We start from the raw sequence: 24,532 nt of genomic DNA, 5'->3' as shown, positions 1-24,532 counted from the left end.
TGGATGGGGAAGGAAGGCATTTTGTTATAACGATGTCCTTCACTTGTTTGAACATCTTTTAAGTTAGAAGCCAAGTCACATAATGACCTATTATTAAAAATTATTGTATTCCAGTCCCAGCTGACAACTCAATCTTATCTTCCATCAATTTTGTTGAAAACAAGGAATTAGAACCAATGGAGTTGGAAAGGGATTGATACTCAGTGATGAGGGTCATTTCCTTTTTCAATCTCATCACCAATAGCTTGACTGGTCTATTTGTTCGAAGCCCCAGAGATTTTTTTACCTCAGGGCAGTGCACCTTGGGAAGATTAAGCATGAGTGATGTGAGTGAAGAGTGCTAGAATGGAGACTGTGAAAAAGACAGGTGGGAAAAACAATCAATTGCCACCTGTGGTCAGTGGCTACCATATTAGAGATCAGTTCTTGAATTTTAGTTTCAGATTGCTACTGGGTTTGGTGTAGTTCTTTTACTTATTTAGACTTAATGTTCTACTGTTTCTTGCATTTCACAAAGACTAAGAACTTTGTATTTTATACATTTTATAGCTCTTATCACAAGTGCCTAGTAACTGTTTTAAAATATTACTGGCATCTGATGCAAGAATTATCAGAGAAGTGTTACAGAGAGGATATAAAACTGTTTAAAGGTTTGGACACGAGTGTTCACGATTCCACAGACAGCAATCTGCACTGGGTCCAATTACTGTTTTTGAGTATGATTTAACATGTTTATCAAAAAGATGAAAGCCTTGAAAACAAAGCTGGGGGAGTCGATTTCAACATTCCATTTCTACCCAATTAACCAAGACTAAAATGCAATCCACTGGCTTTTTCTCCTCTGCCCCAGCATCTTGTACCTTCTCCTTATGGTTACTCATTTACACCATGATGGACTAATAGAGGCCTCATGCATTTTCTTTTTATGTCTAAATGATTTAAATTTCTTCTAGTTTCCCTGAGATTTCTTACACAGTGCCAGACATTCTTTTGGCATTCACAAATATTAACTTAAAGACTGCATGACAATTACATGACTTTTCTCAGAACCTCTTACAGCTTTCCAAGGTCCTTTAACAGGAACGAGTAGGTCTCAACCAGAAGGTATTCTGAAGAATTCTCCCCAAAGGTCCCAGGGCCAGTAGTGAGTCTCCCACCCCTGCAGGCACTTTAGGACCCAGCTAGCTCAAGGCTGATGGGAGTTAAAAAGGAGGCAGGCTGTTTTGTCCTGGTCTCTGATTAGTCCCCATCTCTTTCCCAGTCCACAGAAGCAGCCTGTGTTCAGGATGGCCTGAGCTGGGCCAGCTCAGTTTAAACAAAGTCATTGATTTACTCTGCCAATTTGAAGAAGAAAATACTAGGAGGCTCACAGTCCAGTTCTGGGAATGACGGAAACTATGCCCTTGAAAGGGCCTATATATCGAAAGACTGAATTGCTTTCATTCATTCCTTCTTCCCATACTGTTTTTTTCCCACCAAAATATAACTGAAGAGCTAACCTGACTTAGTAATATCGAAGAATTACCTGGAAGGGTTCTATCTTTTCACTTTTTGCATATCTTCCAACCACCAGCTAGGAGATTTACTCATCTCTGCATCCCTAGAACCTAGAACAGTGCTGGGCATTGAGGAAGCAGTAACTACTTATTAAAGAACGTATTGCTTTGTAATTCTAGGGAACTTAACGTTTTGTAATTTGCTTCAAAAAAGTGAAAATGCCCGTGTGGGGTGTTTCCTCGGGTTTCTCCATTTTAATATTCCTGTGTCTAAACTGGTCCCTAGCTACCGTTCGGAGGCCCTTCTTTCACAAGTCCCCCTTCCCCCCCCCCCCCGCCCCTTTGCGCCGCAACACGCGGGCAAGAGCCCTGAACCTCCCCTCATGTCTTATACATGCCATTTTTTCATTTCATAATAATAATAATGTACGCTCATAGCAGAAAGTTTAGAGATGCAAAGAAAAATGAAATTACACGTATTCCTGCCACTCTGAGAGAACACCACGTAAGGTTTATTAAGCCTTCACTATGAGTTAAACCTAGTTTTAAAACGCGCTATCTCATTCCCTAAAGACTTATTTCGCGGAATTTCTTTGCAGGCTTTTTTCTAACCCAAGCCCCGATTCGCGCTGGTCTTTCGATTTTCTGCTCAGCTCCGGGCCCTAAGTGGCGCACAAGATACAATTCTGTCAGGAGCGGGTAAAAATCTGTTAGTCTCCGTAAAAATTGGTCTGGAAATCTCTCGGTTTGGAATTAAACTCTGCGTCAGCCTAAGGGGGAAATTCCATTTATTGAGAAAACTCCGCCTGGCTCTGGACCCTTCCTCACAAGCACGGGGCTTCCCTAGACCCGGTCCTCCGGTGCCCCACACCCTCCCAGCGCCGAGTTACGCCTACCCGTCACCCCGGCGAAAAATGCCCGGCACCGTGGCCGCCACGCTAGACGCCCTGGCCCCACCCCCTCCGTATTGGCCAGACCAATGGGAGCCAAGATAGGCCTGCGTCACTCGGCGCTGGCCAATCGCGGAGGGCCACGATCGTTGAAAGGCTGGGCGCGGTGGGACCGGCTCGCTGGGCGGCGGAGACGCGTACTCGCGTAGACACGCTCCGGCTATGGTGGTGGTGGCAGCCGCGCAGAGCCCGGCCGCCGGGGCACCCAAAGTTCTGCTTCTGTCCGGCCAGCCCGCCGCCGCCGGAGCCCCGGTCGGCCGGGCTCTGCCGGTCATGGTGCCGGGCCAGCGAGGGGCCAGCCCGGAGGCGGCGAGCGGGGGGCCGTCCCAGGCGCGCAAACGACAGCGCCTCACGCACCTGAGCCCCGAGGAGAAGGCGCTGCGGAGGTGGGCGAGGGTCGAGGCGCGGAGCCGGAGGGCGAGGGCCTGGGGTCTGGGACCGAATTCGAAGGCGAGACAGGGACCTGGGGCCGCGCTGACCGTTCGCAGCGCTCAGGCGTTGGTGGCCGGGCCATTCCGGTGCCAGCGTGGCGCGGGGCGGGGCAGGAAGTCTGGACTAGCAGATCCACCGCGCTGGGTGGAGTCCAGAGCTGCGCAGGCCTTTTTTATTTACTTCTTTTCTATCTAATTAGAGATAACCAGAGCTGGGTATCAGGGTACCTGGGTTCCAGGCCCTCTAGCTGTGACCACAAACCCGTGGTCAGCTTTTCTGAACTTGGGCTGTGACATGAAGCCAATTGGTTAACCTACTTTTTTTGGAGGCGCACGGAACTGAAATGTCAGCTGTTGAAGGGGGCTGGGAGCGCTGTAAGGCTCACTAGTCAAACTCAGCCTCTGCATCCTTAAAATGGTATCTACTTCAGGCTGCTGGGGAGATTGAGAAATGCCTAGTACTTAGTTCTCCGTAAATGTTAGTTCTCTTATGATCATTGTGCTTTGTGTGATTTATGAAGTGCCTCCTGGAGTAGACACGGGCCTAGGCTTTCAGCACCAGGGCGAAAGTCGCATCAGCCTCTCCCTCTTTTGAGTTGGGTTTAGGGAGGGAGGGTTTATGTTCTAGCGCGATTGCAGCCTTTACTAGATTTAATCAGTCCAGGTTGGATCCTGTTTGAGGGGATTGGAGTCAGGAAGCAACGGGGGAGTAGAAAGGGGAGGAGGAAATATCTTATGATGCAAGGTGAATAATATTTGTGTCCAGCCTTTGTGCTGTGGCCAGGGATGAGACGGAGGTGGATGACTCAGTATGGGGGAGAGTAAAGTAGGTCTTCAAGCTAGATCCACAGAAGGCTGATTTTTTTTTTTTGGTTTTGTTTTCTTGAGGGGAGGAGCCTGAAGTGTATTTTACCATTAGTCTACCTTATACTGTAAATTAAAATGAAAGCACCAGGTGGCCAAGTTTTCAAATAAAGATATAAATAAGGTTTGAGATGACTCAGTGTGGTATATCTCTTTCTGTTCTCAGGAAACTGAAAAACAGAGTAGCAGCTCAGACTGCCAGAGACCGAAAGAAAGCTCGAATGAGTGAGCTGGAGCAACAAGTGGTAGATTTGGAAGAAGAGGTAAAAATACTTAAGGCCTAACTCGTATCTTTTATCCATTGTATATCTTTCCCTTGGTTAATGGTTGCTTCATCTCCTTTAGAAGACAATTGGACATATAATTAAAAGTTAAACTTTTAGTTAATCTAAGTTAGGGTAGATAGATAGTTGGTTAAGTGGTGAAGCTTGATGAGAGCAGAAATGATTGACCTTCTTGGCATTTGGTGCTAGCTCTATCTCAAAGCTGGTGAATTACATTACAACAATGTTTTATCAGTTAGTACTAAAAAATTAGTAAAAGCAGATAGGAAATCATTGCTTAAAGTTGAGACCTTTTCTGGCTTATCCAAAAGTCCACTAACGGTTCCCTTCCCCTTCTAGGGTCTACTTGTTACCTAAACTTAAATTGTTGCCAGTTACACATCTTGAATACATAAGCATATTTGTGGTGTTCTTTTTTTTTAACATGTTGATTTTACAGCCCACCACTACCACTTTTATTATTACCCACCAGTTCAAGATAGGATTTTTTTAAATGTCATATTTAAAATTAAAAGCCACAAGTCACTAAATTAAAGCCACAAGTCACTCTTTGTTGAAGTCTCTATTAGTAGTTGGGGGCATTGTGTTATATGTGACCCCGTGAGATGGCACTTCCTAAATAGCTTTTTTTTTGTAATTATAACCTTGCCTTCTAATACCCACTGTGAACAACTTCATAAGCATAGAGTTTTCCAAAAGACCCGGGAGAAGGAAAGGAAACCTACTGTAGTGAAACGCTGTCAGGTGGATTCTTAAGTGAAGGAATTAGATGTCTTAATAGCCTCTTCTGAACTTTCTTCCAGAACCAAAAACTTTTGCTAGAAAATCAGCTTTTACGAGAGAAAACTCATGGCCTCATAGTTGAGAACCAGGAATTGAGACAGCGCTTGGGGATGGATGCCCTAGTGACTGAAGAGGAGGCAGAGACCAAAGTAAGTCATGTCCTTTATTTGGTGCCGTATGTGAGAACTGCTTTTAAGTGACATGACCTCTTTCTTTAATGATACTTATTCATTTTTCAAGAGTGTAGCGAATAGTACTAAGTCCTAATAATTAAAATAAGTTACATGACTCTCCAAGAGCAAGTACTAACAAATGCCAGTAGTCGACAAGATATATCTACCATGCCAGCATTAAGGAGAACCAGGATAAGAGAGCCAGTCAAACCTGACTTTGAATGCTACTGAAATTATAGTGGTTCTTTGATGAATATGATTGAGAAGAGAAGGGATTCATTGTGATAGTGACACCTTTCTGATAGAAGAGTGATGTATGGGTTTTAATTTACGAATCATGGCAAGTTCAGTGATAATACTTAAGTGGTCTAAGGTTGACAGTAGGGCAGTTCTACTCAGAAGATAATGTTTAGGACAAACTTTTAAAAAAATTACTATCCAAAAAGATTCTGGGCTGAAATTCACTATAGAACTTTATTACTAGGAACGTTATTGAGAATATAAGTAAGATATTATTTAAGAATATTGGTCCTGCCTGAATCTTTGCTTGGGGAAGAAAAATGTTTCATTGTACAGAAAATCACAATGAAGTTAGTCTTACCTTCCTTTTCTTATCTCTTCTTGAGGAGGGCTCGAGAAAATGGAAATAACAAAGGTTTAAGGGAAAGGTTTCGGCTCTAAAGAATAGTTTTCTAGCTTTCTTGAAAGTCAAGAATCACAGCTTCCTGGCAAGTATTTCCCTGGGGACTCTCAGCTGTTGGAGCTGTTCATTCACTATGGTCTTTCCTCCCAGGGGAATGGAGCGAGGCCGGTGGCCGGGTCTGCTGAGTCCGCAGCACTCAGACTACGTGCACCTCTGCAGCAGGTGCAGGCCCAGTTGTCACCCCTCCAGAACATCTCCCCATGGATTCTGACGGTGTTGACTCTTCAGACTCTGAGGTAGGGCTTATTCAGGTTTACTAAAGAGGTGTATAACTATTTAATTCCATTTGTTTGATGCCTGACATCCCTAACCAGACATATGAGGGCAGAGAAGGTAGTTTCGGTTGAGTTGGAGGTGAACATTAACTACCTTCCTATTTCCAGGTGGTTTAGGACATGGAGTGGAGTATAGATAAATGGGTCTGGTGGGTCCTGGAGGTCATCCTATAGCCTAATGATTAATTTACATTTTGGAACCTAGCACTAAGGTAGATTCTCAGTGCATTCTAATAGTTGAACTCCATTTAATTTTTCCTTTTACAGTCTGATATCCTGTTGGGCATTTTGTTCAACTTGGACCCAGTTATGTTCTTCAGATGTCCCTCTCCAGAGTCTGCCAGCCTGGAGCAGCTCCCAGAAGTCGACCCAGAAGGACCCAGTTCCTTACCCGTACCCCCCTCTCCATCCCTGGGGACGTCATCAGCCAAGCTGGAAGCCATTAATGAACTGATTCGTTTTGACCACATATATACAAAGCCCCTAGTCTTAGAGATACCCTCTGAGACAGAGAGCCAAGCTAATGTGGTAGTGAAAATTGAGGAAGCACCTTCCAGTCCCTTAGAGAAAGATCACCCTGAATTCACTGTCTCAGTGAAGGAAGAACTTGTAGAAGATGACTTCATTCCAGAGCTGGGTATCTCAGATCTGCTTTCAACCAGCCACTGCCTGAAGCCATCTTCCTACCTACTGGATGCTTATAGTGACTGTAGCTATGAGGGTTCCCCTTCTCCCTTGAGTGACATGTCCTCTCTGCTTGGTGTAGACCATTCCTGGGAGGACACTTTTGCCAGTGAACTCTTTCCCCAGCTGATTAGTGTCTAAGGAGTGATCCAATACTGATGCCCTTTTCTTGACTATTACACTGCTGGAGGATATAGCACAGAAGCCTGTGCTTCATTCAGAAAGCCAAAGTAGAGGGTGTATGGTCCTAGAGAATTCCTCTAAAGTATTTGTTCAAACCTCATAGGTCACCCCAAGTATTGTCTTTTGACATTCAGCAGTCCAGGGTACACAGATACATTACTATAATCCAGAATTAGAGATTCTGAGGTTGTACCTTTATCTTAAGGGCAGTGGTTTGCCCTAAAGTATTTACGTAAGCATCACTAGAAAAGTGTCTTAGACATGGAATTAACGAATGGCCCTTTATCATTTCTCTTTACCCATCTTGGCATCCCAGGCTTGCCTCTGATCTTAGGTCCTTTAGTTTGCTTCTGCAAGCAGAGAGGACACCTACCTGAGGGGGCTCCTTTTCCCTCATCATGTACAGTTCAAGTAAAGATCAAGAATCTTTTGTAAAATAGAAATTTACTATGTAAATGCTTGATGGAATCTTTCCCTGCTAGTGTAGCTTTTGGAAGGTGATTTCTCCATTTATTTAAAACTACCTGTTCAGTTAAAAAGTACAATGCAGTGTCTTTGTTCTTTGATTCCTTCTTGAACCTCAAGTCTTATTGTTGTTATTCTCTCTCGGTTTTCACTGTTTGCCATGGTAGTGATTTATCCCACTTCAGTGAGCATGCCACTTTTTAAAGTGACTGAAGGCTTTCCCCCCTTAATTACTGCCTGCTTCAATTCCTGGCTGCCTGAAGTAAACACTGAGCAGTTACTATATTTGAGACAGTTTCTTCAGCCTAATTGACCAGTATTACAGCTAGTAAATGGCAGAGCTAGAACACTTAACTTTTGCTATTAACATGTTAGAGAAGGACATGCCATTAAATATCAATACTTTTGCTATTATTATAGAGATTAAGAGGATTTTCTAGACTCCAACTCCCTGGGTTCAACTCTGCCACCAGTTCAGCTGGGTAACCCTGGGCATAAATTACCACTTATTTCCTCATCTGTAAAGGGGTATAATAGTATCTCTAAAGGCTGCTAGAGGATTCAAAGAGACGATGCATTATAAACACTTAGTATATGCCAGGCACCGTCCCAAGCACTCAAAAGTTAACTGTTATCTCCTAATCCACTTTGGAAGGGCTTTAATCTCTTACAGAATTATATACACTCTAGGATATGTTTCACAAAAGAATGAACCTGTTACAACCCCCAAACTACAGACTTGATAACCTCATCATCCAAGGTGCATCTTTTCCTTGGGAATCCACTTACAAGATATTAAAGGAGTCCCCTAATTTATAGAAATTATTTTACCCATGCCAGCATTCTATGCCAGTGTTTACTGACTACCTCTGGGGAGGTCAGAGTGAGTGAGCAGACCAAACGAGATGGGATTCGAAGAATCCCCAGCAGCAAGGCAAAGCAGGCTATGGTTACAGCCAAGTACAAGGGAATGCCTTTGGTGTGACTGGGGGCGTGTCCACAAGCATACTAGTAGGCAAGAGAGCCTAAGGTCCCTGGTTGCTGAAACCAGAGCCCAATCCTAGTACTTGGCAATGCAAACTTGCTTAATCTCTGAGTTTCTGTTTTGTAAGTGTAAGAACAATCCACCAGCTGCCCCACAATTAAAAACCTGATCACCAGATTTTCTAGAACTGAAAACAAGTGCTGAGAATCTATTTAGGGATTGTGTAGGCAGATGTAATTACAGATACATTTTAGCTTTCAACATTATAGAACAAGCATCTGAAGACTGGGGCTCAACTAATTTACATTCAATGACATCACGTGAAAGAAACAGCTGTACAACAGGAATAACACACAGGACACAACCTGTGTAGATTGAGTTTTCATTTCCTGCACAGATGGGTGAAAATTACTAAACACTCAGGATATCCTATATTCATACTGAAACACTAAATGGAATGGTTAGAAATAAAAACATCTTTCTCTGCAAAACCAAAGCAAGATTTCTGTTAAATGCAGAAGGTTGTCCATAACTCAAAGCAGCAGGTGACAGATACCTGTACACCATTTCCCTGGGCCTTGTAACACCAATGTGTGCTTCTCTGCTTTTCTACTAGGTGTGTTACTGGAGCAGGCAAAGTAGGGACAGAACTGTAGGCAGAGGTAATTAATACCTCCTACTCCAAGAATATTTTATGGCATCAAATTCTAATCTTCTAAGATTAAATCTTTACCCTCTAACTAACTTCTAAAGTTAATTAGGGACAGGAAGACTGGCTTGTTTACCCACTAACCAGTCGCTGAAAGACAACATTCCTGTCTTGCTGGAGCTATATAGTCTAACACCACATAACTGCATGTAGCTCATCTCTCAAATGCCACTAGTAGAATATCTGAACCAAACTGATACATACAAAACTATATTCCCTCAAGGAGTTTAAAGTTACACTGCCTGAACCATACTTTATTGTAGATTATTTCAGTGAAACCTAAACATGTTAGGTATTGCTGTAAAAAGACCACTGGTCAAGTAGGAACCCTGGACCTGGTGAATTGGATTATTATACTAAATTGTCACTATCTACTTAGGCTTAGTTTACAAATCCATAAAAAGATAACTTTTAGCTATGATTTCCAAATTTTGGTAAAGAAAACAATATCCTGAGTTTTCTGTAGCCGCAACTCAAACTCTGCCTGCCCACAAGTCAGGGATCCACATTTATCAACTAATGGTTGTAAATATGCACGCAATACCGCCACCCAGTGACCTGTCAACTCAAGAAAGGAATGACCATGTAACTGGACATCTAGAGGAATTTTCCTACTCCCTATTTTTAAAGGTCCCAAACTTGATTTCATTTACTTAAGTGCAGGAACACAATATCTCAAATAGTCCAAAACACTTAAGTTTTATTGAAAACAAAATACAAAAACACCAGATTCTCATTTTAAAGTAAAATTAACAGCATCTTCCACAACTTTCCAAGTACTCCACCATCCTTATCACTATTAAAAAACAAAACCAAGTTCCAGATACAAAATAATTAATGAACCCACTGGTGAACATTTTTCTCATGGTTCTAGTTTCCACTCATTTTTAAAATTTTACATTTGCACCTTTTCAAGAATGAGTAGCAATTTTTATTTGATTAATATCTGTGAGAACCGCACTTAACTTTCTTCATATGAAATAAAAAAAACAAAACCACACACACCCTAATCAAACTCAGAGAAAATACACATTTGTTCATTAAAGCTCACCTGCTTTAGATAATTTTTTCTCTTCACACATTAGCATAGTAAGCCAATGTTTGATCCATGCTGCAAAAGCTGTACAAAATGAAGACCTGTTAATTCCCTAGGGAAACCTTAAGGCAAAAGCAAAAGCCTTACTCTACAAAAGAAAAACAAAGCAGAGGCATGGGGACTGTGGAGACGGCTCAGATGAGTAAGCACCACATGGATGAAGACGACAATTTTTGTACAAACATATGCAGGATAAAGTTTAAAAAGGAGCATTGAACATCCATGTTTCCTGCAGAAATAATGATCATGTCAGGTAAAATGACTTCTGAAACAAGTTCTGCTTGGATCTTAACAGAATCTTATTAGTTCTCTCCTACATATACCCGTGGTATCTGAGCCTTGTTTCAGAGCTCTTCTTTCCTCCTGTTCACTGTACAGACCTGGATCCCAGGCCTGCCCAACAATCCCTATAGAAGACAGTGTTAGTGTGCTTGGGTCCTTCTTTGGAAAGCTGTCACCTCTCCTTCACCTGAACACTGGGACTAACTCCAAATTCCAGGCAGTCACTTCATGTTTTTGAGCTGTAGCAGAACAAATGCATGGAGGTTTAAGGCTACAAACTTTACAAGTTGGTCCCATTAACAATTACCTAGAGGCAGGAGTTTTTTAAACGGCATGAATCAAACACTTGCACGTTTCAACAGAATACAGTTTACATTCATCTCTAAATCTGAGATTAAGAAACTATTAGCTGGTTTCCAACTGTTTCAATACTGGTTTGAAGTTTGAATAATTTTATTGTGTAGACATTAAATATTTTGTTTAAATATTAAACATTAAATCTTTTCCTGACTATCCAGACAGAAATAGAGAAAGCAGGAACAACAGGCAGGAGAAGAAACAGTCCAGTTAACAGACTTGTGACTTCTATGCCATCTGTAAAAAGGGGAGGGACCTCGGCATGGGTTTCAAAATTGCCTGGGAGCTGCCTCCTAAAGTCACCTCTACTTGGCATAAACCATGTTTTCTAGACAAGGTATCTGATTCCAACAAAGGCAAAAGAAACCCAGAAAACAAAACAGAAAGAACTGGGGTGGTCTCCCATTGTCTGATAAAAGAGCTAGTATTACACTCAATAAGTTATAGTGGATATTCTGTAGCACTAAAGAAATTGTCATTTTACTTCGTACTACTGAGTCCTTGCCACGCAGAAGAGCTCTTCCTGAGAAATAAAAAACTTCAATCCTGGTTACCCTCAGAGGACGCCTTGAGCCTGGTTAAGGTCCTCAAGATGAAGATTTCCTGCTAGCAGGAAGCTATTCTCTAACTTTTAGGCTTACTGCACCATAGTTGAAACAATAGGCAAACTGGCTATTTCAGTAAATCTCAATGTCACTTGCCCATATGTGCTCAGCTAATTATTCAGTCACTGTTTTCTAAATTAACATTAAAAAACTCAACTTGCTTATACAGGCACAACTTTTTTTTTTAACTACAGAAGTTATATGCTGGGCTTAGCTGATACAGCACTGCCCCAGTATTACCTGAGGGATGCTTCTCCCAGAGCCAATTCGCACATGGTTTACCTCACAACCTTTTAAACTATCACTCAAAGTTAATTAAGCTGTAAACATTACTGAATAGCTGGGCTTATCGATTATGCAAGGGAAACCAAGGAGCAACAGTAGCACAAGGCGAAAGAGCCTCAAAGGAAAAACCTTTTCTTTGTATTTTTCATTCCATTTTCAGAGGCAAAGAGGGGAGCCACAACGCTACTGGCTAATCAATATAGCTACAATGAATTGACAACTAATATACAGGTTTCAGAGCCTCTGTTAATTTCCCCAGCATAGGCTTAAGCTACTGCCTCCTTTCTCCTTCTCCCCACTCATATATAGTCACCACTGTAAACAGAGCTCATAACTACAGATGAAGTTGTGGCTCGACTGTCGAAGTACACATAGTAGGAGAGCATCCTACTTTCTTAATGCATCTTTTTCAACTCAAGTATCTGAATGATATAAACAATGTGACAGATGACTTAAAAGTCATGCTTACACATATAGCTTCTATACTTGACTTTGCAGAATGTACTCCTTATTCCTTTAATAAGACCCCTAGAAAACTGCTTTTCTCTTGAGACAAGTTTCCTTGGCAAAAGTTGAATTCAAGAAATGGCTACCCAAAATGAGAGTCCCACCCCAAATCACAGGTGGAGCTATTACACCCGTTTCAAAACTTTCAAGTCCCTATACTGTACAAGCAGGCTCATGACTGAACACATAAGCCTTCTAAAATTTGACAACTTTAGTATAGAAACTGGTGTCTAAAGTTCCATCTCTTCTTCTGTGCAAGCAGCTGTCTCCAAACTAGTGTAAACAGGCAACCCTGTTTGCCGAGGTTCCAAGAACAGTTCAGTTCTTTGAGGGTAGGCAGTGCCAGCAGCTGCATGCTTAGTTTGGCTCTCTCCTGTGTAGTTCTTAGCATTAGATGACAGCTTTGGCTTATCAGAAAGGAGTTCAGGGAGAGGTTTCCAGAGCACAAGCTCCATGGAAGGACGGCTCCTAAGACATAAAATACAGATTTTTATCAATAATTTTATAACATGAAAATAAAAGATATACATTGAAAAACTAATGTTTGCTACCTAACATCTAAAAACGGATGGGATTAAATAGGAGATTTATGACAATCCAAATTGATCTTTACAAAGGCCACTCAAGTACATTAAATTTTACAGTTCTGCATGCATTTTTAAGCAAACCAACTGGTTGTACTGATGCTGTGATTAGAATATAAACATTCAACATGTAAAACAGAGGCCCTTGATTTATTATAGTGTTTTCTTAAACTGTGGTTAATATTAGCAGATGTGAGCTACTATCTTGTACTAAACCATTATAAATGAAAAAGAAACATTGGCCAAACACACTAAAAATATCTCAGTATGCCTTTTGCTTAGTACAGCTATGAAACATAATGCTTTTTGCAGTAAGCCACTGTCTGTGCCTACCCCACCCCCTCGCTGCCCTCTCCATCTAGTGATGGTTTGATGGTTTCTGGGACCCAAGGGCAAGTAAGGAAAAATAAAACACAGACAATGAAGAACACCCCCCCCCCCCACACACACACACAAGGCTAGCTTCTGGAAAACTACCAAGAACAGAAAGTGCTATGTTTTAGGCTGGAGGGCAATGTGACCTGCTTACTCTTGGCTAAACTATCTACCCACCCTAAGGGCTGGGTAGTCAGAATTATAAGATCAAGCTAGGAGGCTAATGCAAAATCCTTGTGTGCTAACATCGAGCAGCAGTGGAACCCACTGTGTCTAAAGACAATACTGCCTCATCTACCTGGCATCAGTGGGACTGTATCCTAAGAGAATTTTTCAGATATCTGACACTTACCCTCACTGAGTACCAAGTCTATCTGAAGTCTTTTCTAGGCAACATCTAAATGGCACTTTATAACTTGCCTACTACAGTTGGCCCTCTGTATCTGTGGGTTTTTGATTCAGACCATTTTATTTTTTTAATTAATTAATTAATTTACTTATTCTTGGCTGTGTTGGGTCTTCATTGCTGCGTGGTTTTCTCTAGTTGTGGCGAGTGGGGGCTACTCTTCGTTGCAGTGTGTGGGCTCCCCATTGTGGTGGCTTCTCTTGTTGCAGAGCACAGGCTCTAGGCGTGCGGGCCTCAGAAGCTATGGCACGCGGGCTCAGTAGTTGTGGCTCATGGGCTCTAGCGCGCAGGCTCAGTAGTTGTGGCACAAGGGCTTAGTTGCTCCGTGGCATGTGGGATCTTCCCAGACCAGGGCTCGAACCTGTGTCCCCTGCATTGGCAGGTGGATTCCTAAACACTGCGCCACCAGGGAAGCCCTCAGACCATTTTATATAAGGGAACTGAGCATCCTTGGATTTTAGTATCCGCAGGGGGTCTTGGAACCAATCCCCCCCATGGATATTAAGAGACAACTGTACTTTACAGAGTCGGTAATGACCACTTGAAATCATCTAAGCTCAAGGACTACAAGAATTACAGGGCTATCATTAGTTCTTATGTAAATGGGCTCCAGGCTGCTTTGCTTTTCAGGTTCTTATGTTTGCTTTCCAGTTGCCTATCCTGTTCTCACACTGTACTGTCACTATTGACTACTATGAGTTTGTCTGTTCTGCTGTTTTTGTGTTTCTACTCTGATGACTGAGGAAACCAGATAACTGAGCTGATCAAACTGGGTCTAAACTAAGTGCAAAATGGCTCTTAGAGCTAAAGGCCTGAGGGGCTACACACTATGAGGTAAGAATATGAGCTGTGGATTGTGGCCTTTGTGATAACTTTTTTGACTGCTGGGAGACTTTTGTTTCCTAGGTCCTAATAGTGGTCCTAGATAACTGAGAGAGCCAGGTAAAAGGTACTTTTGAAATGTGGTTCCTACATCCTATCATAGGTATTTGAGAGAATGGGTTTTTTTTTTTTAACTTCTTTATTGGAGTATAATTGCTCTACAATGATGTGTTAGTTTCTGCTGTATAACAAAGTGAATCAGCTACACATATACATATGAGAATGGGTTCTTTCTTGCCAATCCTCCCATTTCCAAATATTAGACTATTAGTGCATTTTGGGACTTCAAAACAACCCAGGGCTGAGTACACAAGGCAGCCAACTCCTGCTTGCGTAGCGTTTTGCTCACCCCAATGAACTAAGAAAAGGTCTCCGACTTGGGCTAAATACAAACGTACTATGCTTTCACTTGGTTGGCGATCAGGAAATGTCTAGAGACTGTGTTTTCCCTCCAAGATCATAACTGAATGGAAACCAGAAACCAAAACTTACATGGACTCAATCATTTTCTTTGTAAAGACTTCATCAAATTCCCTCTTCAAACCTGTTTTCATGGTATCAGAAAGGACAAGGCTGGGAAGATGGTTAATATTTCTGTCAGCTTCAACTTCTTCATCTTCGTCAATTATTCTAAATAAAGACAGAAGCGAAGTAAGAAAGAAAAATTATTTAGTTAAGCTATTATATATTTATTAATTGGAAAAAATTTAAAAAATAAAAACAAGGATAAACGCAACAGGTGCTACAGCAAAATATCAAGTAAAATATGAGACTATACCTGAGAGAAAAAAGTATACACAAAAGAGCTGTTCAACATTTAACCAAAATGTTTTACATTAGAGGCAATCAAATTTGAAGAATGTGTCCCTAAAAACCCTCATACCAAAAAGTAATATTCAGAGATAGTAAGTGAAAATATTTAGTACAGTTCTATGAGAAGAACTTACTTTAACATTTAAAGTGTGTACTTTGAGCTTTCTGATTTTTATAGTCTGATATATCGAGGATCAAGGAATCACCAAATGATGAATTAGACTAACTTGAAAGAGTAGAGCTGTTACATAGGAACAATAATAAGCAGCTAGATATATGCTGCCCATTTACCTGTCCTCAATTTCCTGAAGCCTCCTTCGGGCAACTTCACATTGTGGTTCTCCTGTTGTCTGATCCATCTCTTCACAAATAACATCTAACATGCCAGGTGCAGAAAGGCCACTAGTGCACGGATTTACTCCATGACCCTCTATATCCTGATGTGCACAAAGAATCCAGTCATTAGGACCAGCACAGAGCCCTGCTTCAGTTAGCCTTTTCTTTCTTACTGGACAACTGAAAAAAAAAAAAAAATCAATGAAAATCCTGGCTAATATAAATGAAATGTGTATCATCCCCCATCTCTAATCAAATTCTTCTACGAAAAACCTCTAATTTTTGACAGTGTGTGATTGCAAGATGGAAAATCACACATTTTCTTTTCTGTCATTCTCACAGCCTCCCTGAGATGTTTCCCTTCCCGACATTTGTCAAATTAGGTTGCAACTGCAAGATTTTTGCTTTTCCAGATTAGAAGTGTTCGCTGTGGGAATTTAAAGTCGTTCTTACTTATTCAGCTCTGGAAAGGTCAAGTGGGAAGTAAAGAATACAAAAATCACAAAGTAGCAATTCAGTGCCAGCCATATTTTTTCAAATTGCTGCTGCTCCACTACACTGGGCATATGAGGAGGTAATCTGCAGGCATCCTATATTCCCTTAGGGCAAAAATATTCGCTTCATCAGGTCTGCAGCAAGTACTACAGATGCAAATGATATTGCTGATTTCTTGGTTCTCTCCAAAAATGGCAGAGGCTGTCATTTGCCCTATGGGTCCCTAATAATGGAGTGCACTTTTCTCCTGCCTTGCAACATAAACTATCCTCACTTCCTAGAAATTTTGTATTTCCTTGAGACCTTAGAGTTCATCAAATCCAATTTCTTTGTTTTGCACATGTGGAAACTAGGACCTCGAAAACTAAAGTGCTCCCTCCAAAGTGTCATGTAAGGTGAGTTGTATTGATATTTTGGGTACCAGACCCCAGAGACAGACCCTGAATCCTACCTCTTTGCCACTTTCACTAAAACCTCCTGCCTTGTTAGGGAAATTCAACTGTTCAAGCTCTTACCACGAACTAGTATCTGCAAGCACTATGACCTGCCTGGTGTTTAGCTGAGACCTGTCCTGAAGCAAGTTAAATAGACAACCTGCCCTGCTCTATTTGAGTATTTAGACCAAAAGTACATTATTGCCTGGGCATCACCAAGCACAATCTCAAGACCAGAACACAGCTCTGCAACCAAAAAATTCATTAATGGCTACCACAGCTTCTGATTCTAAACTAAGAGTCAAAGGAAGAAGCATGTATTTTAGAAAGAAATTTCTATTTCATGTCAAGACTATGAAAATCAACATTCAAGTCTCTGGCAATATAAAATCTGACAAATAATAATGCTCTCTTGAACCTAGATTTTTGACTGGAATCAATTATTAAATGAGATGTTTCGTGTATAATTATTTTTAATTCATAAGAAAGTATTAAGAATGTCTATCCATAAATCAAACATTTCTGTAGTATTTGGATAAAGTATGTGACGTTTTCGAAAGCAGAAGAAAAAGTTATAGACGTAAGAAGTCATGTTGGACTTCCCTGGTGGCTCAGTGCTTAAGAATCCGCCTACCAATGCAGGGGACATGGGTTTGAGCCCGGTCCGGGAAGATCCCACATGTCGCAGAGCAACTAAGCCCGTGCGCCACAACTACTGAGCCTGTGCTCTAGAGCCCATGAGCCGCAACTACTGAGCCCGCGTGCCACAACTACTAAGCCCGCACGCCTAGAGCCTGTGCTCCACAACGAGAAGCCACTGCACCACAACAAAGAGTAGCCCCCACTCGCTGCAACCAGAGAAAGCCCGCGTGCAGCAACGAAGACTCAACACAGCCAAAAAAAAAAAAAAAAAAAAGTCATGTAAGAAAAAGCAGAATGAATCTAGAATATCTAACAATTCAACTATTAAATATAGCTGAGGGACTTCCCTGCTGGCCCGGTGGGTAAGACTCCATGCTCCCAGTGCAGGGGACCTGGGTTCCATCCCTGGTGGGGGAACTAGATCCCGCATGCATGCCGCAACTAAGAGTTCAAATGCCGCAACTAAAAAATCCTGTATGCTGCAATGAAGGCCTGGAGCAGCCTAATAAATATATATATATATTTTAAAAGATCTTTAAATGCAACTGAGTATCAGAGCTGGGTTCTGATCTATGATCTCCAACATAATTTGGGCTAAATTATTTCATGCCTCTAGGTCCACTTTGCAAATACTTAGAGATCAATGATGATTAAGTCCCAAAGAAAATGGGATATAAAAGACTTTAAAGTTCTGATAAGAGCTATGGAAGTGGCAGGCGGGCAGCACACTTCTAGGTATTTGACATCCAACTGTCCAGTCTCAGGGCCTCAATCTCTCCACGTGTATATCAAAGATGGTTAACTTTTTTTTTTAACATCTTTATTGGAGTATAATTGCTTTACAATGGTATGTTAGTTTCAGCTTCACAAAAAAATGAATCAGTTATATAAAAGATGGTTAACTTTTAAAGCCAATTGTTTGTACACTTCAAACTTTTTATTTATGACACTGGAACCTTTATTCAATAATCTCCTATAAGGAACCCCAAAAGATAAAAGCAAAGAGGTCCCTGTGTATCTACGGTAATCCCAAGGCTATAAAGAACATAAATATTGTCTGGTCCAGAGGTTTTTTATTATTTATTTAAAAAAAAATTTTTGGCCATACGCCACAGCATTCAGGATTTTTAGTTCCCCAACCAGGGATCAAACCCATGCCCCCTGCATTGGAAGAGGAGAGTCTTAACCATTGGACTGCCAGGGAAGTACCAGAAGTGTTTTTTTTTTTTTTTTCCCAGAAGTATTTTTAAACTGAGACAACATTCAAATCAACTGTCTCATTAGTCTATGTATCAACCAGATGAGAAAATTCAAAGTTTCTGCTGGAAAAAAAAGAAAAAAAAAAGAACATACACAAAGTTGAAAGACAACAAATCTGGAGAAAACAAAACATATATAATATACTGGCTTCCTTAATAAAATTTCTTATAGATTAACAAGAAAAAGACCAATAAGCCAATAAAAAATTTGCAGAAACATGAACAATTCACACAAAATGAAACACAGATGGCTTAAAAGATGTTCAACACCGCCTATAATTTACAAAATACAAATTAAAACAGTGATCTAATTTCTTTAATTATAAAATGCCTACACTTATAAAAGTACATACAATAATTATGAAACAAAAATCCAGGGGCTTCCCTGGTGGTACAGTGGTTGACAGTCCGCCTGCCGATGCAGGGGACATGGGTTCGTGCCCCGGTCCGTGTACCAGGGGGAAAAAAAAAAAAAAAATCCATGAAAATAATATACAAGGTATAGACTGCTGTCAGAATCCCAAAATGGTACTCTACTCCCTCCTCTCTGTAGGTAAATACTATCTTTTATGGTAATCACTTCATTTTTTAAAAAATACATTATCAAGTATGTAGATATGCAATCTTCAAGGTTTTAGTTTTGCCTGGTTTTGAACCTTATATATAAGGAATTATACTGTATACATATACATTCTTGTGATGTTTCTTTTGCTCATACTGTAAGACACATCTAGGTTGATAGATGTGGGGTTTTTTTGTTTTTTTTTTGCTGAATTGAACTCAGCAAAAAATTTACTTTATCCATTGTACTGTTCAGGGACATTCCAATTTTCAGCTATCATGAACAAGGATGCTATGAACTTTCTTGTATATGTCTCCTGATGAGCACAGGTACATACTCAAGAGGAGAACTGCTGGGTAAATGGGTATGTGCATCTTCAACTCATGCGATAATGCAAAACTGTTTCCCAAAGTGTTGTAGCAATTTACATACTCATCCATAGTGTTTGAGAGTTCCTGGTGCTACAGAACCCTCCAGTATCTGGTGGTGGAGTATCTTATTGTGTCTTTAATATGCATTTCCCTAAAGACCAATGAGGTCAAACATCTTTTCATTTAATTGGTCATTTGGATATCCCCTTTGGGGAAATCTTTTACTCATTTTTTTTTTTAAGACTGTCTGCCTATGAGATGTAATTTTTTACCTATCAGTTAAGTGGTGATCAAAAAATCTCCATCTGAGAAGATGGAGAAACAGGCATTCCCACTGTCAAAGGAGTATAAATTGGCAACAACTTTTTCCAAAATTCAAAATGTATATACTTTAAGATCCAGCAATTTCCCATCTAGGAATCCATTTACCTACTTGCAAATATATACAAAGAACTTAAAAAGAATGGTGGTCCAATGTTCACTGCAGCACTATTTACAATAGCCAGGACATGGAAGCAACCTAATTGTCCATCGACAGATAAATGAATAAAGATGTGGTACATATATACAATGGAATATTACTCAGCCACAGAAAGGAACAAAATTGAGTTATTTGTAGTGAGGTGGATGGACCTAGAATCTTTCATACAAAGTGAAGTAAGTCAGAAAGAGAAAAACAAATACCGTATGCTAACACATATATATGGAATCTTAAAAAAAAAAAGGTTCTGAAGAACCTAGGGACAGGACAGGAATAAAGATGCAGACGCAGACGCAGACGTAGAGAATGGACTTGAGGACGTGGGGAGGGGGAAGGGTAAGCTGGGATGAAGTGAGAGAGTGGCATGGCCATATATACACTACCAAATGTAAAATAGCTAGCTAGTGGGAAGCAGCTGCATCGCACAGGGAGATCAGCTCCATGCTTTGTGACCACCTAGAGGGGTGGGATAGGGAGGGTGGGAGGGAGACGCAAGAGGGAGGGGATATGGGGATATATGTATACATATAGCTGATTCACTTTGTTATACAGCAAAAACTAACACAATATTGTAAAGCAATTAGACTCCAATTCTTTTAAAAAAAAAGAATGGTGGTCATGGTAGATTTGTTAGTAATAACGAAGATTAGAATTAACTTAGAAATCCATCACTAGGAGACTGGTTAATTATCTGTACCTAGCCTTACAATAGAATTCCACTCACCTGTTGAAAAAGAAATTAGGTAGAACTCTATGTGCCCATATGCAACAAGCTACAGGAGAGTAAGATGAAAAGATCCGATGTGTTGCAGTGTGAACAGTATCTTACTTACAATGTAAAAAACCAGAACCATATACAGTCATAAACTTGTAAATTTTTACATTATCTTCCTTAGGAGACATAGGAAACAGGCAACAAGGGTAACTTCTGGGGAGAACTGGGAGCAAGGAGTGTAAGACTTTTCAATACGTAGCCTTCTGCGAATTCTTTTATTTTGTGCATATAACAATATTCACATGGCTCAAAGTTCAAACATTACAATCGCTTATATATATTTTTTAACATTTTTATTGGAGTATAATTGTTTTACAATGTTGTGTTAGTTTCTGCTGTATAACAAAGTGAATCAGCTATATATATACATATATCCCCATATCTCCTCCCTCTTGCATCTCCCTCCCACCCTCCCTATCCCACCCCTCTAGGGGGTCACAAAGCACTGAGCTGATCTCCCTGTGCTATGCGGATACTTCCCACTAGCTATCTATTTTACATTTGGTAGTGTATATATGGCCATGCCACTCTCTCGCTTTGTCACAGCTTACCCTTCCCCCTCCCCACGTCCTCAAGTCCATTCTCTACATCTGCGTCTTTATTCCTGTCCTGCCCCTAGGTTCTTCAGAGCCTTTTTTTTTTTTTAGATTCCATATATATGTGTTAGCATACGGTATTTGTTTTTCTCTTTCTGACTTACTTCACTCTGTATGACAGACTCTAGGTCCATCCACCTCACTACAAATAACTCAATTTCGTTTCTTTTTATGACTGAGTAATACTCCATTGTGTATATGTGCCACATCTTCTTTATCCATTCATCTGTCGATGGACACTTAGGTTGCTTCCATGTCCAAGCTATACAATTGTTTACAGAGTGACAAGTTTCCCTCTGACCTGCCCAGCTCCGTTCTCTAAAACGTAACCCATGTTATCAGTTCCTTGGACCTCCTTTCAGACACCTGATGTTTCACACTTTCACTTAAAAACAAATAGTCATGGATATAAAATAGGTTAAATTAAGTGACCGTTAAGTGAATAAAAGGCACCTGAAACTTACTCATCCTCCTCCTCCTCTCGCTTGTGTTTCTTTCTATGGTGAACTGAAACACTGTTGAAACAAACCAGAAAATCAGTCAGTTGAGAAATTTATTGAGCGGGTGCGTTCAGCATCCACTTTCTGGCTCCGATAATCTTGCCCACCCCATTCCCACCAGCGGTCCCCTTCCTTGCCGAGTGGGATGGATATACAGGTCACAAGGTCAGTCAGGTATAGAGACTGAAATCTAAACTTCTCATTTGGTCAAGACCGGAGGAGATAAATTGAGGGGGACCACCGTAGGGAAAACGTATCGGGGCAGGTACCGGGCTAAGCACTTTATTTTATGATCCCACTAGGAGGACCCACTTCTGTCCCAAGTTGCGGATGAGAAAACTCAATGTCCGAGAGGCGCTGAAAGTTAACAGCAGCGGCGGCTCCGCCGCGGTCTGGAGAGAGCGAGGCGAGTGCGCGCCCACGGGAGCTCCAGGCCCGGCTCGACCCGGCTCCCTTCCTCGCACGCCCTGGGCGAGCTCGGACCGTTTCCTCACTTCCCGGGACGCAGGAGGGCCAGGGTCCGAAGCGGACCCCCGCGCTTTGCTACCTCAGGCGACTAACGGTAACCGACTGTGGGGCTCAGTATCCTCATCAGCAACCTGGGGCTGAGAAGCCCCCGCCGAAGGTCGCGGGGAGGGTCAAATAGCCCGCGCCCGCCCGCCCGCCGGCCGAGATCCTCACCGTCCGCGCGCCGCGCTCCCGCCCGGGCTGCTCGGGGCGGCGCGGGGTTCCCACCGCGGGGCCAGCTCGGTGCCGTCCGCCCCCGGCGGGAAGGCCCGGCCGGGGAAAGCCGGTGGCGGCTGTAGGAAGTCCGAGCCGCCTCTCAGCGGGAGGCCGCTGAAAGGCCGGCCAAGCGCGGCCATGGCCGGAGAGGTGAGGAGGCTGCGCCCGCGGCCCCGGCTGCCCGCGGCCCCAGACCCGGCAGCGGCTGCCACAGCGACTGCCAAGAAGCGCCCGCTTCTGAGCCCGCTCCCGACCCCACGTCACGCCTTCTAGAACCCTCCACCCCAAGCCGCCCGGGGCACGCCGGGATTTGTTGTGTGTGGAGAACTGCTGACGCAAGGTCTGCCGGGAGTTGAAGTCCTTGAGGACTACAAACAAGATGGCTGCTTGTCCGAGTCTCCGGGGCTGGAGGATGGCCCTGGCCAACCTAGAATATGATATAGGTTCGAATCCTCACTCAGCAAGTTATGGAACCTTTGTACCTCAGTTTTCTCAGTAGGAAAACCTGAAAACAGTAGTACCTATGTTCATAAGACCGATGGGAGAATTAAATGGATTAAAACATCTAGAGCCCTTAGGACACTTCTTGGCACATAGTACACGTTAAAAATCAGCTAGTAATTCCTTCTGTGTTTTAATGTAAATGAAGTTGATGATGCCTTAGAGGGAACAGCATGGAGGATGAGGGAAAACCTTAGAGCTCTTCTGAGAGGGACTGGCAAGATTTCCAGGCTCTATCTGGGACACCAGAGACAAAGTCTTGCTAAAGGGCTAGCAGAATTTGTCACCACAACCACTGATCACAATCATTTTCCCCATCTCAGGAAATGGCACCATCATCTAGTCTGAGTTACTTATACCAAAGTCAATGCCCTTCAGCCAAAGACCACCAAGAACACACCTGTAATTGACCAAAGATGGATTTATTGACTTACTGCAGTCAGGGAGTGTCTCAGTAAGAGGGTGTTAGGAAAGGCTTCCTATAGGATTTCTGTGTGTCATAGGGGGATTTGGGGGCAGGTCAAAGAAGCAGGGCTTTGCTCTGGACTTAATACTGTCAGAAAGCAGAGATAATTCTATGGTTATCTTAGCTAATCTTTCCTAGAAGGTGGGGGGAATGAAGGGAGGCTAAACCTACAGTTGGTAAAGAAGCAACAGTCCTTGCATTGGCCAGGATGGGAGATGTTTGGTCATTTTGTGCTTTGGACAATGTTTAGGATTGGGTTACAGACAGGATTACAAAGGGGTCTTGCTTTTATCTTGATCCATAGAAGTCACATCTCTGTCCCTGTTTGATGTTGATGTTCTGTGAAATTGTTTAACAGGGAACACCAGGGTCCACCTGATAGTACCAGGCCAGTTTCAGCTGTTAGAAGATGCTTTTCTCTTTCTAACCAAAACCCTAAGCATCATCACTGATGCCTCTTTTTTGTTCACCGCCCCCCCCCCATATTTAATCAGTTAGCAAGTCCTATGGGCTCGTCAAAGGCCTCCAGGTTTCTCTTCGTTTTTCTCCATTTCCATTGCCTTCATGGTAGTCTGGGAAAAAGTAAATGGACCCCTTTGTCTAATGTAATATGATTGATTCAGTTTAAGTTTTCTTACTGACATTTACAATGCAGTTTTGCCTCCTTAAGGTAACACCCTACTTACCTCAACTGGATATAAAAGATATTCTCCTGGGTCACTTCTACAAATGGTCAACTCATTCCTCACCTGAAAAAAAAAATCCATCCAGATGATGTTATATACACATAGACATACAAATATACATTTATAAAAGGGAGTCCTACTCTATATATTATTCTGAAACTTCTTTTCCACATAATTATATTTCTTGAATGTCTATCCAAATTCATTCTTTTATCCTTTAATTCACAATTCTATACTAAGTTGCATGCCCCTTATCAAGCAATGTATTAGAATTAATAATTTATTAGGTACTTCCTATTTGCAGGTGCTCTTTACCCAGATAAAGTCAAGTATTCCTCATAATAATGCTAAATTGGATGCTTTTATGCCCCCATTTTACAGATAAGGAAATTGAGGCAGGTTATGGTTCCCAATTCCCTCAGCTATAAGTGATGGAGCCAGTGTTCAGCCCCAGGTCTGAGACCCTAGATCCTGCCTTAAACGTCTAGGCTTTGCTCCATCTCATTGAATTCCCTGGAAAAAGTGCTT

At 41.9% G+C, this 24,532-nt stretch overlaps 3 protein-coding genes across 5 annotated transcripts in view; 1 reads left to right on the top strand and 2 right to left on the bottom strand.

Annotated features, from left to right (window-relative positions):
* Window positions 1-2,586: 2,586 nt before the first annotated feature.
* Window positions 2,587-7,371, top strand: XBP1 (X-box binding protein 1). The gene is given in 6 exon segments (XM_019950459.3): window positions 2,587-2,832; window positions 3,908-4,004; window positions 4,829-4,957; window positions 5,775-5,834; window positions 5,837-5,920; window positions 6,227-7,371. Coding segments are annotated over 6 exon segments (1,152 nt in total). The 5' UTR covers window positions 2,587-2,608; the 3' UTR covers window positions 6,785-7,371.
* A 2,294-nt stretch (window positions 7,372-9,665) lies between these two features.
* On the bottom strand, window positions 9,666-22,821 carry CCDC117 (coiled-coil domain containing 117). Of its 2 annotated transcripts, XM_033837125.2 has the most exons (5): window positions 22,310-22,816; window positions 21,593-21,643; window positions 15,469-15,693; window positions 14,857-14,994; window positions 9,666-12,585 (listed from the first exon to the last, which is right to left on the bottom strand). In XM_033837125.2, the coding sequence occupies exons 1-5, from the start codon at window positions 22,489-22,491 to the stop codon at window positions 12,348-12,350; spliced, it is 834 nt and encodes a 277-aa protein (XP_033693016.1). In that variant the 5' UTR covers window positions 22,492-22,816; the 3' UTR covers window positions 9,666-12,347. The 2 variants fall into 2 exon arrangements, with proteins under 2 accessions (XP_033693016.1, XP_033693017.1); XM_033837126.2 differs by lacking the exon at window positions 15,469-15,693 and having other exon boundaries at window positions 22,310-22,821.
* A 79-nt stretch (window positions 22,822-22,900) lies between these two features.
* HSCB (HscB mitochondrial iron-sulfur cluster cochaperone) overlaps window positions 22,901-24,532 on the bottom strand; it is a 35,276-nt gene continuing 33,644 nt past the window's right edge. The window contains exons 6-7 of one of the 2 annotated variants that reach the window (XR_012325246.1): window positions 24,005-24,067; window positions 22,902-23,890 (exon numbers count right to left, since the gene is read on the bottom strand). Coding sequence is in view for 1 of the 2 variants with exons in the window: in XM_073790271.1 (XP_073646372.1) it covers window positions 24,057-24,067 (11 nt within the window). In the remaining variant the exon portion in view is untranslated. Of the gene's footprint in view, window positions 24,068-24,532 lie in introns of both variants that reach the window. The other variant, XM_073790271.1, reaches the window with a different exon arrangement.

Source organism: Tursiops truncatus, chromosome 13 (genome assembly GCF_011762595.2).
Source record: "Tursiops truncatus isolate mTurTru1 chromosome 13, mTurTru1.mat.Y, whole genome shotgun sequence".
In the NCBI taxonomy this organism is placed as follows: Eukaryota; Metazoa; Chordata; class Mammalia; order Artiodactyla; family Delphinidae; genus Tursiops; species Tursiops truncatus.
The sequence above is the reverse complement of the archived record's forward strand: the minus strand, read 5'-3'. Positions and strand labels throughout refer to the sequence as shown.